At 39.8% G+C, this 18397-nt stretch overlaps 1 protein-coding gene across 4 annotated transcripts in view; it reads left to right on the forward strand.

The window, feature by feature from the left end:
• Positions 1-18397, forward strand: part of sema4c (sema domain, immunoglobulin domain (Ig), transmembrane domain (TM) and short cytoplasmic domain, (semaphorin) 4C) — an 82328-nt gene that overhangs the window by 42616 nt on the left and 21315 nt on the right. For 3 of the 4 annotated variants that reach the window (XR_015867134.1, XM_088426894.1, XM_088426915.1), the window contains exon 3: positions 7815-8024. Coding sequence is in view for 3 of the 4 variants with exons in the window: in XM_088426894.1 (XP_088283020.1) it covers positions 7901-8024 (124 nt within the window). In the remaining variant the exon portion in view is untranslated. Of the gene's footprint in view, positions 1-1834; positions 2044-7814; positions 8025-18397 lie in introns of those variants that run through there. The other variant, XM_088426903.1, reaches the window with a different exon arrangement.

Genomic DNA, 18397 nt, shown 5'->3' on the forward strand with positions numbered 1-18397 from the left:
AAATGCATTCTAGTTTATCTCCGCACTGCAGCATAGATTGTAAATAAGATGTTCTTCAATATGACAAACACAGATGGCCTACTGTCCGTTTATAGGGACAGTCAGCCTCACTGGTTCCATCCCGCCTGTACATCCCTTTTTATCACACCGTCAGGTCTGAACAGGTGTTTGGCCTGTGGTCAGAGCCCAAATCAGATCCATTTCATCTGTAATCAGATGGTGCCCCTGGCAATGATGGAGGAGATCAGAGAGGTGATCAAAGAATCATAAGCTGGCCACGCCTGACCAGCCGACCATGACAAAGACAAGGCAGCGAGCGGGAGAGGGAATGTCCGTGCAAGCAGGGATGAAAGGAAGCAATCCTTGAAGGCCCGCAGAGCTTCTCAAGGGAGAACCATAAAAGCTGCTTGCGGGGAGATAGTAACTGCAACGCCATGCAGTCCCATAGGATATCTTCTCTGACATTCATCAAGTCGAAATGGCTGTCTTCAAAAGGCGGGGATAGGTTCTGCTTCACTTTGAGGTAATTAGAATGGAAAGTGTATACAAGTTACCCTTTAATTGGAAACTTGGTGGCATTTACTTGCACAGCATTTGAATAGGTAGATGCTTCTGTGCTGTTTAGAAAATCGTTCATTGTATGCAAATATAATAAATGTGCTTTGTTGCGTGAACATGGATGGGTTAGTCACTGACTGGTGATCATTTAAGTTCAAACATTTCTGAGATGTATTTCTTAAAGTGACAGTTTGTAAGATTTAGACCGTTTTTCATTAAAAACAATTAATAAAATAAATTTCAAATACTTGAAAATAAATGTGTTCTTCACAGTATGTTTTAAATATAATCGTAGGTCCAGTTATCATTAAATTATATTACATGGGGGCGGCACTCCTCTGGAGGTCACCATGGCTGTTGTAGCTACGGACAGTCGGAGGAGGGTGTGTATTGCTGCATTTACCGTAATACCCCTAAAGCTCCCACAGGTGTTTTATGACAAAATTAAATTGGGAGTGTACCCTACCTACATACTTGTACTTTCTTGAGCTTCTGATCTGTCACAGTACACCAGTGCTTCTCAACTAGTGGGGCAGGGGGGGGGCGCAGATGACCCTAGGGAAAAGGCTTTGTTTTTGTCATGTGAAGTGTACTTGCAATAAAATAAGATTTTTTTAAATTATTTTCAGGCACTTTCATGCACTTGGTTGTTTTATTCTATTTTGGACTAAGCTGTAACCCGCATGAATTCTGTAAAAATAATGATGAACGTTTGTTAATAGTTTATTAATATTGTGTTTTCTTTTGTTAATGTTATAAAAATACTTATTTAGGTATGCTCAATTTTTTTATTTTAGGATTTAATTTATGGTCAGCGCGTAGAGTGGGGGCCCGAAAAGTTTTCTCTTTGCCGGGGGGCTCGGCAAAATATACCTGAGAAGCACTGCAGTACATACACAGCAGATATAGTTGCTGATTGATAAAATGCACTCACGTGTGCAAACAATATTTAGTGTTTTGTCAACACCTGTTTTTAGTGACAATAATTTACTTGCCTTCAAAAATTGAATACTGTCTTATTTGGGGGTGTAGCTTTGCAGCGTGCATAACGGCAATATTGCTGCTTTCACGTTCCCTATGTAATCACGGCAATCAGGATAAAAATGATGTTAAACACCAATCTGAATGAACTGAAACGGCTGCCCAGATGCATTTAAATCAACAGTCATACAGGCAAAATTAGTAGATCGTTCAATGCGTAGGCTAATATATTTTTATTGTTTTTAACAAACCAACAACTAAAAGATCCACCCGAGAAGTAATAATCAGGAAATGTACAGCCGAGCTCATCTGAGGATCCGCAAACGTGACGCACTAACAGTCACGGGTTCCAAAGTTAACTTTAATGCCTTTGAAGTAAATGAATAAGTTAAAGTTGCACCAAACGGATGAATTTCGTTGTCATCGAGGAGACCACATTGGACAAAGGGGACAACTTGCACTGACGAATTTTATCCCGCTTGTCGTTCGTCACCAAGAGCGCTGGTATATGTATTTACTTTATTTACTTTTATTTACTATAACACGTCACCCCGTTTGCTGCGTGCGTATCTGCCACTTAGCTATACAATTCGATAATATGCCCTTTTTGCACGCCATTATGTAATTGAAACGTTGGAGGGAGGGGATTGTAAAAGCCAAGTTAGCCAACAACCATCACCCAATTAGTAGTCAATATAGACTTTCCGGGTTCTTATTCTGAAAGCTAGCCTCCAAAACAAAACCATTACATGAACGAATCACTATAGTTGCATTCAGCACATGAACGTAACACATCATCCCATGAGCGTTGTTGCAATTCTTTTGCCTGGCGTTTGAGTAAAAGCTCCCATAAAGCATCTGGTGTTTTCCCTCAGTATAGAAGTCTGAAGGAGTAATAAAGTCTTTGTTGACATTTCTCACTTCACATCTCACATCATCAATTTTGCAGAGATTTCTGTATCTTGATTTTTTTTTTTTTTCCACACAAACTCCAAAGTCGTTTTGCTCGGGAGTTGAACCCAGATCAGCTGACAACTGCACACTTCAGCATTAATATTCCAGACATACAACTATAAAGCTGCCAGGCAGAATGTGAGGATGCTGGGATTTAAATCACTTTTGGATGTTGTTGAGAAAGTTGAGTGTTTTCTAAAAGCCAAACTGTGAGCCAAGTATTTCAGCTGAAAAAAAAAGAACTTCCTAATTGTTGAAATTATTTAGCATCTTCTTTCAAGGCCCCTGTGGAACATTTTGAAACTCACAGATAACAATTATAGCCCTAAGAGTCACAAAAAGGAAACAGGATGAATTCAGGTCACAAATTATCATAAAGCAATGAATCATTTTTCACGAGAGCGACATAACCTGAAGAACTCTGCAGCATATAAAAACAGGTGTCTAAAACTGCTTTGCAGAGCAAGTTTTTCACATTATAGATGTTTTGGTGACATCTGTTTACTTTAACAGATTTCCATTAGTTTTGTTGCACGATGCAAAGTTTCATACTCACGATGACTATTATTCTCCATGTTTAGGCTTTTTCAAATGTCCTAATACTAAAAATGATCAGCCTTAGCAGCCTTAATGGAGCCTTTATTTAACACAACCGGTTTTGTGTTGCCAGAAAGTTTTTTGAGTTTGGTCTTCTTTGCATTGGTTTGTACATTTTAGAGATATTCAGTTCTACGTTCTTCATCTGATACCAGTACAAGTACTTTACTCAGCAATACCGATACCATGTAACAGATACCATTAGTCATTTGGATACATATACTTTCTGTTGAACCAGTGACAGATAATTTGGACCTTTTGAAAAAAAAATTTTTTTTTTGATTTTGTTGACTGGTGACTCGCATGGGCCGCTTTTGTGAACACCCGATACATTAAAATGGTGCATGGAGTCACCCATTTCCAATGCATTTTAATGCTGGAAACACAGTGAAAGATGTCTGGCTGGGAGCGGAAGGGGTAGCAGGAAGGAAGGAAGAGAGCTGATTCTAGATGAAGTGTTTGTTTTGCAGGGAGGCGAGGGAGGAAGGAAGAGGGTGGGAATTGCCGCTTTGTGTGTGTGTGTGTGTGTGTGTGTGTGTGTCTGTGTGTGTGCATGCGCATTCACGGGTTAATGGACACTGTGTGATAGTCAGGCGTAGACCGGCGTTGAAACCCATGAAAAGGTCAGAGGTCGGGGATGAAAAGTCAGACATTGGTTAGGCAATCAGCTGGGAGTGTGTTTGAGGAGGAGTTGAAGGAAATGGCTGTCAGGAAAACACATGGATAAAATAAAGGTGAGGTAAAGGGCAGTGTAAAACAGACTCACACAGTGACAAAGAAAAAGGAGACTTGACGGATAAAGTTGAAAACCTCCCTCATCTTTTTTTTCCCCGACATCCGCCCCCGCACTAAAAAAAAACTCCCCCCACTTGTCCCTTAAGGGAGTCATCTTACCTCAAGTGCGTGTGGGTGTGTGTGTGTGTGTGTGTGTGTGTGTGTGTGTGTGTGTGTGCAAACCCAACTAAAACACACGAGCTCACAAACCCAATCAAACCATGTGGCCTATTTCTCTAGATGTTTTAATGAGCTCTCTTATTGTGGAGTAGTGACTGATATTATTTCTGCTGCCGTGTCGCAGCTCATTAGCTAAACCACCCTCGACAACAGCACCAGCCTCTAAAAGATGATTTGAATGAGGTGACACTGCAGGGCCTCATTGAGGCAGCATGGAGAGGCAATGCAATTGCATTAGTGTGGTCATCAGCGGAGACCTGGGATGTATGTCATTAAACATAGCATCATGAGCTATCCTAAGAGTAGGCTTGGTTCAAAGAATAAATTCTGCGGTTGTAAATTTCTCTAGTTGCAACTCAGCGACATATGATGCAATTTTAGCAGTACATTGGTGTCAAGATAAAAGTAGTCAATAAACGCGACATCGCAGCTTGTTAATGTTCTTTTTCCTTTATATCACCTTGAATTATCCCCCTTTAGCAGTCAGCAGCATCAACAGAGCAACATTACGATTAAAACAATTAGAAGTTTAGTCCTCTGCGCTTTGGGGTGCCTGCTGTGTTAGTCTATTCTTTGTATTAGCTTGTAGAAGGAATGGGAAAAAAATGTTGAAGGCCAAAGTTTTAATCCTGCCCCCCCCCAACCCTACATACTTCGAAATCATTTTCTTTGTATGGAGTTTTGGAATTTGGAATTTTGTTTTCTTATTGTTCAGAATGGGTAACAAACCATGACCATGAAGTGATATTTTTGTTAAGTGTCTACTGATTAATTGTACAGTGAATTCAATCAGCCAACTATGGCCTTTTAAAATAAGCAACCATTTTGTTGATTTGTCTTAATGAACTGTTTCCACGTCAATCCTCCTATATGCTTGTTACGATGCATTTTTTTTAACATGTTGATGCTTCGAGTGCATGATTTAGGTGTTATTACCTAATTGCATATGTTTATTCATTAACTCTCGACTGAAAAAAGCATTTGTCTGTGTGTGTGTGTGTGTGTGTGGGGGGGGGGGGGGGGGGGGGGACGTGTTTATGTGTGTGTGTTCATTTTAATGCCACCCGTGTCCATTTTTCTCATATTTCACATATTGCTGGATATTGTTTTAAGTCAAAAGTGCATCATCAGCGTGTTAAATATGACACACACACACACATATGACAATGATTAATCCTCTAATCATTTCATCAATTCCAAGCAAAAACAGTCTTTTACTTCTCATTATTTATGTTTTAAATGAATCAGCCGATTGATCTTGATCTGTAGTTTGTCTGCCAAAAATCGTCCCCAGCAACACCCTCAGAAATAACGTATCGGTCGGGCCCTAGTAACTACTATATTGCACGATTTGATGATGATTTATCATATGTTGTAAACCGCTTCATCCTCATTTGAACAAATAAAGCAGAAAATTCTCTATGCTGCCTTCTGCCACATTGTTCCCCATCCCATGCTTCAGTTTTTGCACTGCCTCTTCTCTTAATCCAGCCTTCAGGATGCCCACTTCACACTGTTAGGCTTTTGCATAGTTACAGAAAAGGGTGAAAATTCCTCCAGCAACATATCAAATAATGTGTGAGTTTTGAATTGCTCCGCCACGTTTCATCTTCTTTTTTTTTTAATCTGTTTGCCCTCCCTCCCCCAGCTTCCCTCCTCTATTTCCCATCTCAATGTCTTCTTGGCTCACTCAAACGCTGGCAACTAAGGCCTCCAGTATCGATCTAATAAAGCCGGTAGTGTGCACAGCGAGACTTGCCGATTTCACACAAACGTAGCATTTGAGAATGGTCATTTAACAGCACATCACCATCATATGATCTGGAGTGGGGGCCGGGGGTGGAGGTTTTACCCTCCTATTTTCTTCGTAAACATGGAATCAATAAGAGTAATTTTGTTTCGATTTGCGCTCACAAGACCATGCAAACACACACAAACACATCTTCAAATTTCATTTACTGGCACCACCAGTGATGCAATTCAATCACATTGACTTGCTAAGATGGAAACGTCGTATACTGTGTACTACATTAACAGTCAAGAAGTACTTTGCATTCAGTTAGTAACAGTTTGACATTTTATGCTGGTTGTGAAAGTTCAGTAGAAACCTTCACCAGTTTGAGTTATTAAAACCTCTTTTGCTCCAAAATGCTACAGATACAAAATTTGAAGCCAACACATGGGGTAACTGTTTTTGAGTATGTTCTAAGATTGGGTTAAGTTACTACTTAAAACGCCCCTCTGCAGGGAGATGATTATATTGATGACATTTATAATTGTCTTGGGTTACACCTCCCAATAATTCAATTCAGGAGTTTCATTGAGTCTCATTACCACAACATATTATGCCACCCAGTCTATTTTTATACACCTTTGCGTAAGAATGCCCGTCCTAAAGAGCTCGCTCCATTCAATCACGGATCTTTAATAGAGATCGACCCGTCATCAGTGTTTGGTCAGAGATGAATTGTTTTACACAAATTTTGTTGATCACTGCGAGGGTAATCATTCATCAACAAAGATATGTTATGCCTCTCCTTCTACCAGTACATTGTGCTCTGATTTACGTGATGATGTTTTAGTTTCTCATCCTTAGTGATTAAAATGTTTCTTGTGGCACACGCTGTATTAAAATTACATTTCAATTAAAGAGTGTCATCTCTCTCTAGAAATGTCCTACTTACTCAAAATAATCTATCAGTTGCGAAGGTTGTATCCTAGAATGCCTCCGTTTAAAAAGTTTGATAATGTTCTACACATTTGACACTTGAAACTAAGTATTTTTTATTATTATTTTTTTATGTCAGCACCGATTTCAGATAACATTTCAGAACAATGAGTTTGGATATATTTTGTAAAGCTGCATAGTGTGCGTGCCTTCACACTACCAAAATAATGTCTGAAGTAAGAGTAAGCTTTGTCAAGTGTTTCAAAGAAATATTGCATGCCGCATTTGACTTTTAAGCTGTAAGAGTGTGTCTTTTTTTTTTTTTTATTCCAATATTGTCACACAACTAATGAAGGCAGTTTGACGATTCAGCGCTCATACATATTTTTTTTCTTGAGTTTCATTGCGCTTAACTTTTGGAATTTATTTCATGAAAAACGCTATGCCACCGGGACTCCTGTCATTGGCTTCCAATGCCTCACTGCAACTATACACTTGACACATTCATTAGGTTTAAAGCTGTTCATTTACAGCACACTGCTATTGGATCGTCCTTGCCTCAACATTCATTTCCAAACACATTGGCGTCAGAGGCATTGCCAGCACAATTAACTTTGATAACGTAGCCTCAGTTTAATATACTGCTGCTGAATTGGCTCAACAAGAGTGCGGTGATAAGCAGTTTCACAGCTTTTTGAGTGGCAATGGCTTTTATTATCAATGAGAGCAAAGGAGGGACACAGAACCTTCCTCCACAAATGACCAGTCAAAAGTCATTAAAATGGTGTTTTTTATTGTTGTGCACAGGCACAAATGTGAAATCTATGATAAAATGATAAACCCGTGATAAAACCGCTGCTCTAATTTTTCCATAGGTATGGATGTGAATGTAAAAGGTGATTTACATTAGTCTCATGGTTGACTGATGACCAGTTCAGGGCATACCTTGCCTTTTGCCTTAGGAATACCGAATGACTTCTGAATGTGCAAATACTGTCAAAATAATTTGCAAAGCACAACTAAAGCGAGTGTGATTTTTTTTTTTCCCTCCCGCTGACGTGTTTTTTTATTTACTTTTTTATTTTTTTTCCCCTTCCGGCAGGTTGCCAGGAGCCAGTCTGCTCTCCTGAGTCCTTACCTGATCATCTGAGTGAGGTCTCAATCCATCACTCGGACCATTTCCACCAAATGGGAGTTTACATCAGAGAAATGGCCTGGGTGAAGGTCCTGCTCTTTTTGTCCCTGTTTGGATGTGAAAAGTCTCTGGGACTTAACTGGAACCCAATCCCACGCAAGACTGTACGCTACCATGGTAAGTGAGCTGTGCAAGACTGAGAGTATGTTAGACGACAAGGAGTATTGAAATGTTGTGTGGAAAGGTACAAAAGATCCAAATTCTCTTTTTGTAGCAGCCCTGCAAAGTACCTCTGTATCTCTGGGATTGGCTACATGATCACTGTCTTGAGACCAAACTGGAAAAGGCCTTTTTCTCATCATGAAAACGCATATGGGGTTTTATCCACCATCGTATCCACGGTTTGTTAATAGCAACAGTGGCCGGGGCAATCTGCCTTTGCCTTGATAGCTTGTGCCATGATGTTTGTGGTTCCAAAAATAAAACAGTTGCCGCTTCAGTGTGTTGCTACGTGATAAGATAGGAGTTAGTGGATCTGCGAGGTTCAGTCACCAAATTATTATTTTCTGTTGTCCAGGTTTAGCCATCCAGTTTAGCCGTGTCACTCACTTGCCATGGTGGCTGGTTTAAGATGACAAGATTATTAAAGAGTGACTATGGTATTATTTTTCCTACCCCTTATTTTTCCTACTGTGTGTAACAAACAAACAATGTTAAATTCGAATCGAATAGAATGGAATTGACTTTATTTTCACTGTACTTAGGTATACAATGAAATTCGGAGCGCTGATCCCATTGGTGCATATTAATATGAACATAGAATAAATCATCTACAGTATAAATAAATAATAGATAGAATAGATATCAGTTTCACAACAGTGCAATTGTAGTTTTTTTCAGTGTGATCTTTTTTTAGTCTTTTTCAGAGTGTTAGTAGCTCCGGGGATAAAGCTGTCTCTGGGTCATTTTGTCCAACGTTCTGAGCCCTGTATTGCCAAACAGAGGGCAACAGTTTGAAGGCATGATGGCCAGGATGAGTTGTGTCTCACAGTCTTCGTTGTTCTGCTCGGATTGCGAGCAGTGGCGATGTCGAGCCGGAAAATCTCAACTCCTTGGGGTCTGAGAAAATGAATCCTGTTTGGACAGCCAACAAGGCTTCTCCACTGTCAGGAATGGATGATGTCAGAGTTATATTAAGATTCTGATGTTGACCCGAAGTCAAATGAAAATTATGGCAATCTAATCCTGGTGCTAAACTGCATTTGCACTCTTTATCTCCGTTTTCCACTGCAGCCAAGGCTGGCTTTCTTCACTTAACAATGCCAATTGTTGCAGGCGGGCTTAGAAATGGTGCCTGTTTTAATCCATCAAAGGGGATGTGCAGCAGCATTCTCTTACTTGGGGATTTTGCAAATACTATTTTTCGAACTTCTTTGTGTCATCTATCGCACCTTTCATCTTATGTATCTTGTATCTTTCAGTCTCGTCTGTTGCCTTTTTTGCCTTTTATCCTTCCCCTTACATTTTGCTTTGTGGGCTTTATTGAATGAACCCGAAATGCTCTTGTGACATTTTTACAGACCTCAGATTTCCTCAGCTCTTCTAGAGAATGACATACTTAAGGTGGTGTGGGGGCGATTTCAAAAGCTTTGTATTTTTGTGCATACACGCCAGGGCTGAATAATTGAAAAACTTAATTGCATTTTTTTTTCATAACCTCAATATTGTGATGCTACTTAACATCACACAACCATCTTTATGCTTTAAAAAAAAAGTATGAATTGTAAATGTATTACCAGTGGTAGGCCACAGCAATGCCTCATCACTTAAATGAGTAGGGAAACCATTTCTTTCTTCTTCAGTTTAATCAATGGAATCAGACAATACAATATCTGACCATATGCAGATACATTTTTCCTCCTAAATTCGACCGCTGACAACCGCACAGGTGACAACCATTTTCAAATCATTTGACCGGCAGATGTGTTTTGATTGGTCACAGCTCAAGTAGTGCGTACACAATGGGTGTTTTTTTATTTTTACCTCATGAGGCGAAAAGATCAAACGTTCAATACTCACTTCAAGGTCCAATAAGATGGAAAACTGTAAATTACATGCACCTAGCGTGGCAGGTTTTAATTACACCTGGCTCTGCTTGATCCGAGCCCTTACACAGTCAAATTTCACCTTTTGCTATTACCAAATCACATATTGCAAATGCAGGTGATTATTCAGCCCAAATATACAATACATCCTGTCGTCACTTTTTCTATTTCTCCTGCTCATCCCTCTTACTTCACAAACTTCATCGCTTTTGATGTATCATCGCGATACAAGAAAAGGGAAGTGAAAGAAGAAACCATTTCCATCAACTTTTGTCAGCGACAAATCAAGAATCCATGCATCTATCCTCCGCTTATCTATGGGAGCAGAAGCTTAAGCGGAAAAGTCCAGTCTTAGCTCGCCACAGCCACTTCAGCTCTTCCAGGAAGACCCCGAGGCATTTGAACTATACGCCTGAGTCACCCCATCTGGCTTCTCTCAATGGGACTTAGCAGCAACTCTACTCTGAGCCCCTCCTGTATATGACCAAGCTTTTCACTCTGTCACGAAGAGCCCGGCAGTAGAAAGATTTGGGCGACAGTCACCAAGATCTTGATCGGCACTTCCCAAGTCTAATGATATACCAAAGGGGCCTAACTGTGATAGATGCAAGTCATTTTTCAGAACTCTCTCTCCCCCCAATCTTCCTCTCTTCCCCACTTCCCTCCCCCGGAAACAAGTGGTTGAATTAGATGGCGTTGTATCTCCCATTACCTCTGGTGAAGCCTTGAGTCCGGAAACCTGAGAGAAGGTAGATCACGTCATCTCATATCACCCATCCTACGGGACTTGACACTTGAGTGCTGAAAGATTCTCGGCACAAATTGATTTATAATCGAAACAAAAAGGATCAACTGACTCACTGAGAGATTTTGCCACTCTGTTAAAGAAAAATGAGATTTTCAGGCTCACTATTAGCGTAAATGAGTGATATGGATGAAGGAGAAAGATGGAATGGAAAAACAAAGCTGCAGAAAAAGAAGGGGGTGTTGCAGATGGCGGTGGAGTGGAAATATAATGGCAAAAGAGCATGAAAGTGAGACAGATGAAGAAAGAGAGAGAAACGGGTCAGTCACGCGCTGCCTTAAAAGGACATAAACTTCTGTCTGTGTCCATCTATCTGAGGGCACATCTTTGCACAGACATGCAAAACCAATTCTGTTTGTGCGTGTAGCTGTCAAATCATCCTTTGTTTATATGTGTGTACAGCTCAGACTGGCAGAACGAAGGATTTGCAGCTCTTGGACCGAGCAGAAGGAGTGTATGTCTTTTTTCACGTGTTTGGGAGGGTGATAGTCGAGTCAAAGCAGAGATGGATGCAGAGATATTTGCCCCCCACCCCTTCCTCCCAACACTCATCACTCCTCCCTGCAATTACACAAGGAATACATGCGGATGCAGAGAAAGAAAATAAACAACCTCTGTTAGTGTCCTTTTGCCAATGCAGAATGCATAACAATCCATGAATTTTACATTTACATCACCATTTACTACTAAAAATGCTACAAAGCAAGTTGCATTTTTTTTTCATATTTTTCTGTTATATTTTTACTGATCGTGAATGATATCAGCATACTCTTTAACATTTTATCATAAATTGCTAGGAAGAAAATTGATTGCCCTCTTAGTTCTCTCCCATTCTTTCTAGTTGGAAACACCAAGGTTAAACACAAAATGACCTGCCAAGATTTTCATAAGAAATCATTGAAAAGGCTATATTTTTTTGTAACTGGGCTTCTAGTGCCGATGTAAACCGTGCTGCATGACGAATAAAAAATTGCTGCCATAACTGAGCCTGTAAACATGGAAGAAATGCTAAGTAACCCCAAATATAATTCAACGTTGTCGTACAGCTCATTACTTTTTGTCTGAAATGCATTTAAATACATCTGAAGTCGACATACACACTTTCAGATAAATATTAAATCAGTGACCCAGGAGACTTAAGTTGAGATACTTTTCCTACGTTGAAGATTGCAAGCAGTATTGGAATGAATCGCCTTGGTGTATTAAAAAGAGAAAAGCCAACTTCCCTCCGTCAAGTAAACCTTTTTTTATCTGTGAATATTATGAGGGACATCTTTTTTCTTCATGTCCTCCAGACGCATGCACACACACACACAAACATGCCTAGTGACAAAGAACAGTAAGCCAAAACTACCCCAAAATGCAGCAGCTGAGGGTAAACAAAGAACAGAGGCAAAGAAGGACAGGGAGAAGAAATGTAATGTGTTTTGAAACTGACCCCCTTTGATGTAGTAAGTGAACCCTACAGTTTGTAAAGGAAAGCCAAAGTCAATATATGTATGTCTCTTGCAATTTAAAAAAAATAGATTGATAGATTGATTTAGATATACTGTCAGAGACAAATGGCAAATCCTTGGTGTGGAAAAGGTGCCAGGCCTCTGACCTCCAGAGAACTCTCCCTCCCTCCCTCTCTCTCTCTCTCTCTCTCTCTCTCTCTCTCTCTCTCTCTCTCTCTCTCTCTCTCTCTCTCTCTCTCTCTCTCTCTCTGGCTCCCTCCCTCTCTCTCTCTGTTTCGCAACCTTTCTTTTCTTACACTTTGTTTCCCCCATATCTTCCCAAAGCCTCCAATTACAGTAATGAGTAGTTGAGAGCAATGCAGAGGAGGCAGAGCAAGGTTGTGCGTGACTGGCAGTACAGATGTGGGAGGAGGAAGAAGCAAGGGAAAAATTCATCACTGCTTCTCTTGCTGAGTTGAGTGTCACTCATCCCCCGCCCCTGAGCTGATTGGTCGGTAGAGATTAACAGCCTGGACCAGAAGTCACGACCTGGAGTGTGCACTGTTGTCACACTGACTCTGGAGGAGCTGATGTGTGACCAAGTGGGCATGTGGATTAAAGTGAAAATGCCACTCCAGGCTGCTCTTATGCAAAGCGCTTCCTTGCAGCAGTGTTAAAAGGGTTTTACTGATACCCTGATTTAACGCTATTGGCCTTATGTGCAGAAACAGCATAGTCCATTATATGTAGCCTGAAAAGAGTGATAGGACTACCAGGGGGCAAGAGAAAAATGAATTAAGGAGATTGTATTTCACACTTTGATGAGTCTTGGCACGCAACACTTAATCAATCACAAATTTGGACTAAGTCTTTTGAGTACTGTAATTCCCCAAAGATAAGGCATACATTTTTCCCAAAAACTTAGGCCAAAAATGTGTCCCATATGTGTGTGAGTGTGTGTGTATTTTTTTTTTAATTCAACGACATTCGAGGAATGTCGCATCCGTCAGGCTAATAAGCTGGGTTTTGACATACAGATGTACCTTATTCTTACTTACAATAATTACCATAATGAGACGAACTAGAGGGCAGAAGTCAGTTGCCTGTTAACAGCCAGTGCATGAGTTGCATCTAACAGCAGCTTTTGTTAGCTGAGGTTGTTACGGCATTAATTTCAATAAAAGAAGCGAGCAGACTGAACCAATGTCCAAGTCTATTCTTGTTTGGACACAGGAATATTGTTGTATCTTTCAAGAAGAAAGTGTTTCTTGTGCAGAGCAAATTGCTAATTGTGAGGCTACACCAGGTTTGGTCTAACGGCTCTTGCGCGTCGACTTTGAGTGGAGCCTGTAGCCGACTAACAGGATAACAAGGAGTTACAATCAGCGTTCACAATTATTTAGAACTCTTCCTGAAGGTGTGTGTTTGTGTGTGTCCCTCTCTCTCTCTCTCTCTTTCTCTTTTTTTCAAAAATACAATAAAATATGAAGAAATTACAAAGATGAGATTCATTCTGTGTTGCTACAGTTTTTATGATATCGTCAAACTGTTGGCATGTCCTGGACACGGTGACATAGAAAATACCGCAATTTGACTCTAAAATTAAGGCTGCCGTTTATATACAGGTACATCCTTTATTTTAGGAATTATTTTCATCTCCGTGGATGCAAACATTTGTGTAGCAAAACATAAACTCAATTTTCTCTTATGGTTTATTTGTTATTTGTCCATGTATGGAAAAGGAATTCCATCTGCTTTGATTCTTTCTAGTGTTCTTGCAATGTTTCATGGTGTACATTGGGATTTAAAAAGCTGAGCTTCCTAATCCACCATTAAAGCAGAATTCACATCAAGTGGTTGATAAGGCTAACCCTTTCAGAAACATCAAGTATTGGTTAATTGGAGAAGTCTTGAGCAATCTGTATGAAGTTAATAAAAGAAAAAAATCATTTTGCTATGTTTTAATAGAAGATCGTGCGTGTGTTATGAACTCCTTCCCACACCTGTGCTAAGCCTATCAGGATTTCTTCTCTCTAGATTAGGCCTTCCACAGGTGAAAAGCATTTTGAGCATTTTAAGAAAAAAGGAGGAACCCTGGCTATACCCCGCCTATTTGCCGCATAAGCACTTTTGGCTAATAAATAAATAGATAAATGAAAAAAAAATATATATATATATACACACTTTATATATATATATATATATATATATATATATATATATATATATATACACAGTGGGCCCCCGGTTTACGAACTCCCTCTTTTACGAACTTTTCGACATACGAGCGTGGACCGCAGCGTTTTTTTGTCCCCCTCTTACGCACAAACCTTTCGTCTTACAAACAATCCGACATGCCGGTCAATGCGTCCGTACTATTTTATTGGCTTTGCTGCATCAACGAAATCAACTGTTCACGCATGTCACGGTTACGCCGATATGCTATTGCTCTTACAATGTCACAGTCACTGTCTTAGTCACGGTGTCAGTCACGGATATGCCGATATGCTATTGGTCGATTAAGGTCACAGTCCCGGTCTCACTCACGGAGATGTGGATATGCTATTGGCCGGCGTCACGTCAATCACAGAAATGCCGATATGCTATTGGCCGAACGCCTTTATCTAGCTTGATGGCACAGCTGGTCAGGATGGAAGGAAGGAGAGAAAATGAGTGAAAAACGGAAGGAAGGAATGTTGTGAAGACTTTGCAAACTTTATCTGTTAGACATGGCTTCTAAAATTGCAAGTGGCGGTAAAGGAAGAAGTAAGAGGATGATGACAATAGAAACCAAGCAGGAGATAATAAAAAAATCCGAAGTAGGCGCACGCATAGTTAACCTTGCCCGTGAGTATGGCCGTAACCGCTCGGCAATCTTCTAAGGACAAGACTTTCCTTGCCGGGGGACGGACCCCGGTCGACAACAAAATGGAGAGGCTTCTTCTATTATGGATTAAAGAGAAGGAAATCGTCGGTGATATGTTCTCGTTTAAGAAAATAAATAAATTCTGCGGGTTGGTCTCTGCTCCCCTCCGCCTCCACCCACCACCAGCTCGTCACGTCGCCCCAAAGGTAAATTTTTCCTTTGTATATTTATGTTATTTAATTTAACTGTACAGTAGATTATCTTACTCATTTTTAATATGTGTATAAAGTCGTGATGTTTTTACCTAAGGTTTTTGCACGCGTTGCACGCATTCACTAATTAACATAGGTTTGGATTGCTCGTCATACGAGCAATTCGAGTTACGAGAGTAGCCGCTGAACGAATCAAGTTCGTAACACAGGGGCCCACTGTGTGTGTGTGTGTGTGTGTGTGTGTGTGTGTGTGTGTGTGTATATATATATATATATATATATATATATATATATATATATATATATATATATAACCAACTGGTTTCCAAATGCGAAATACCTGCATAGTAAAGCTTGTCAGAGAATTTGCCTAATTTTCTACAATAACAGCTCTTAATTTATACAATTTTTTTCAATAAGATGTACAAAATGTTTATTATTCTTATCATTTGTTCTATTATATATTAATTTCTACAATAACAGTTCATAATTAATGTTTATTTATATAATAAATATAAGATTTAAAGAAAATACATTTATATAATTCGTTCTAGTCTATGTTGCATTCTCTACAATGACAGTTTAAAATTTATATTTATTAATAAAATAAAATGCTACAAATATCTTTTAGTATGTTATCACATACTGTTTAGTTTCAACAATAGCAGTTTGATATATATATATATATATATATATATATATATATATATATATATATATATATTTGTTTGTTTGTTTAAAAAAAAAACAATTAAACCGCAGAAACTTGGGTAATGAGGCAGTTTTTCGAAGAGTAGGTTACCTCCAGCTATAAAGAAATATACTTCCATCTTATTCCCTCTGAAATGTTTGCTGGTGCTGGATAATGCCCCGCTCACCCTCCTGGCCTCAATGATGATATCCCTGAATAATTTTCATTCATTGAGGTTCACCAACTCCCTCCTCCCCCTTAGGGAGGGACAAATTAGATGATTTACAAATGAAACTGGACTCAATCAAAAATACAACAATACGAAAGCTATCCCATAACAAATTAATTCCATATCTCCAGGTACCGCTGTATACTATTTGTTTTATCATTCTATTTTTACAATGAATTTATCCCTGCAATTATTCAGAATGATTGCGTCTCAGGTGTTGCCAATAGAGAATACGATGTCAACTGTGGAAATTTGGGAGACCCTCCGGCAATTTGGCAGGTAGTTGCTGTTTCAGATGATAATGATTATAATTCGTTCAATGAACTGATTCTTATAATGATGAAGTTGACTCTATCTGCCTGCGCACCACCATCAAATCCACCACATTTTAATTACAGCACCCAATCCACCTGCGCCTCAAAATAGACCTGCTTTCAGGCGGTCAAATCTTGTTTCTACTTTGGTCACAAAATTGCAAGATACACGGTGGGCATGGAGTACATTTGCAACAGAATGCCTTTTGAGGCAAAGCAGGCTTTGTATAGGCTGTACCTGCACCTTCAATTGAGGAAATACCGCATTTTACGCCTCGGGAAGTCCAGTCGTTGTTACCAAAATGTCTGTGCACCGGATTCCCACAAATGGGCAATGCTGTCTACCAAATTCCCAAAACGGAAAATTGACTTGCGCCTTCACGTGATTGGTGATGCGCTGGTATTTAGACGGAGCGCATGTGCTCCAGTCTACCAATTTAAAGCTCTTTGACTTGAGCAAATCCAGTCAGTAAAAGTCAGAACATGTTTAGCTTCCCCTGGTTTCTTCGCATGCTCTCATTCTGTCTTCCACCTGACGCACTTGTGAACCCTCTGTTTATGCAAGAGAGAACTGACTTTGGTCCCTGAGTGTTTCTTTGTGAGTGCGTGTATATTTTTTATACGGTTTTCTTATCAAGAGGGTATCCTCTTAGATGAGTGTTTGTCAATGCATCATGCGCGTTTCTTTTTTGTCTCATGGCACTCTCCTACCCAGTGTCTCTCCCTCCAGTCTGTCTGTTTCTGCTTCCCATTCAGTGTTTGTTACTGCTTCAAAGCTCTCCTTAAAATAGTCCTTTAATCATAGTTCGGTGTTTGAGAGGCTGGGCAGTTGGAAGCTATAAGCAGAGGCTGTATATATTTATAGCAGACTGGGAGCTCTGCTGCAAGGCTCATGGAGGCAGATCACAAAGTCTAAAATCTGAAGTAGACCTTTTCAGACAACAGTAAAGCCATGTGTATCCCCTCGCTCGCTTCTCAGTCTCCAGTTTGCAATAATTTGTCTTTGACTAGGATGCATTATTTCTTGCTTTTGACCATTTCCCCAAAGCGTCTTACGATTGATTTCCAACCTTCAGGCGGCTTCTGGTTTCTGTTCATATGAAAATGAGCTTTCTTATCTTTTAAATTGAGCCTTTTCTGTCCAGTTGAAATAAATCTTTCACAGCTCCTGCCTTCAAGGAAAATATGAGAGACATCTGTGTAGAATTGAAATTTTTGTAGCAGTGGACATGAATATACGCTTCTTGTCAAGATTATACTTGCGGAGATCTGTCCATTTTCTATAGCTGCTTATCCTCACTAGGGATTCAAATGATATCGTAAACAATTAAACATTAAAATGCCTGATTAAAGCTGATGTAGAAGCCCTTGTTAGATCTTTGTCATTTCAGTTAAACAATGAAGGCGTGGCCTACCATTTCAGTTTGCTTCTAAGTCTCCAGTTGGAGGACATTTTCTAAAACTTGTCCTCTCAAATTTGTGAAATGGCACATTTTAAGCAGTAACATTAGCATTGTTGCTGCGTTCACACTCAGAAGTGTAATGATTTGTCCATGAACATTGACGTGATTCTGAGTCGCCATGACAATATCAGACAGTTCTCCCATTTTTTTTAAACCAGTACCCTATGATCTCATACAACGAGAGAGATCTTGTAAGATTACGACACCATGAGATTTCTCATCATGCACAGCACAAGGTGTATTTTCTTTTGGCTGTTGTTTTTGCCATGGGGTACACAAGACAACGCGCTTGTTTATTGATGCTCTGCATGACGGTAAAACGCGGCGAGAAAAATAAACCTTACCATACCAAATAATGTAACGTCTTGGTATGTTTTTATTTTGAAGATGCTCCCGGAAGCATCTCACATCAGTAACGGACTTGACTCA

The sequence above is a fragment of the Hippichthys cyanospilos genome, chromosome 1, assembly GCF_059441005.1.
Source record: "Hippichthys cyanospilos isolate Australia breed blue-spotted pipefish chromosome 1, RoL_Hcya_1.0, whole genome shotgun sequence".
Taxonomy (NCBI): domain Eukaryota; kingdom Metazoa; phylum Chordata; class Actinopteri; order Syngnathiformes; family Syngnathidae; genus Hippichthys; species Hippichthys cyanospilos.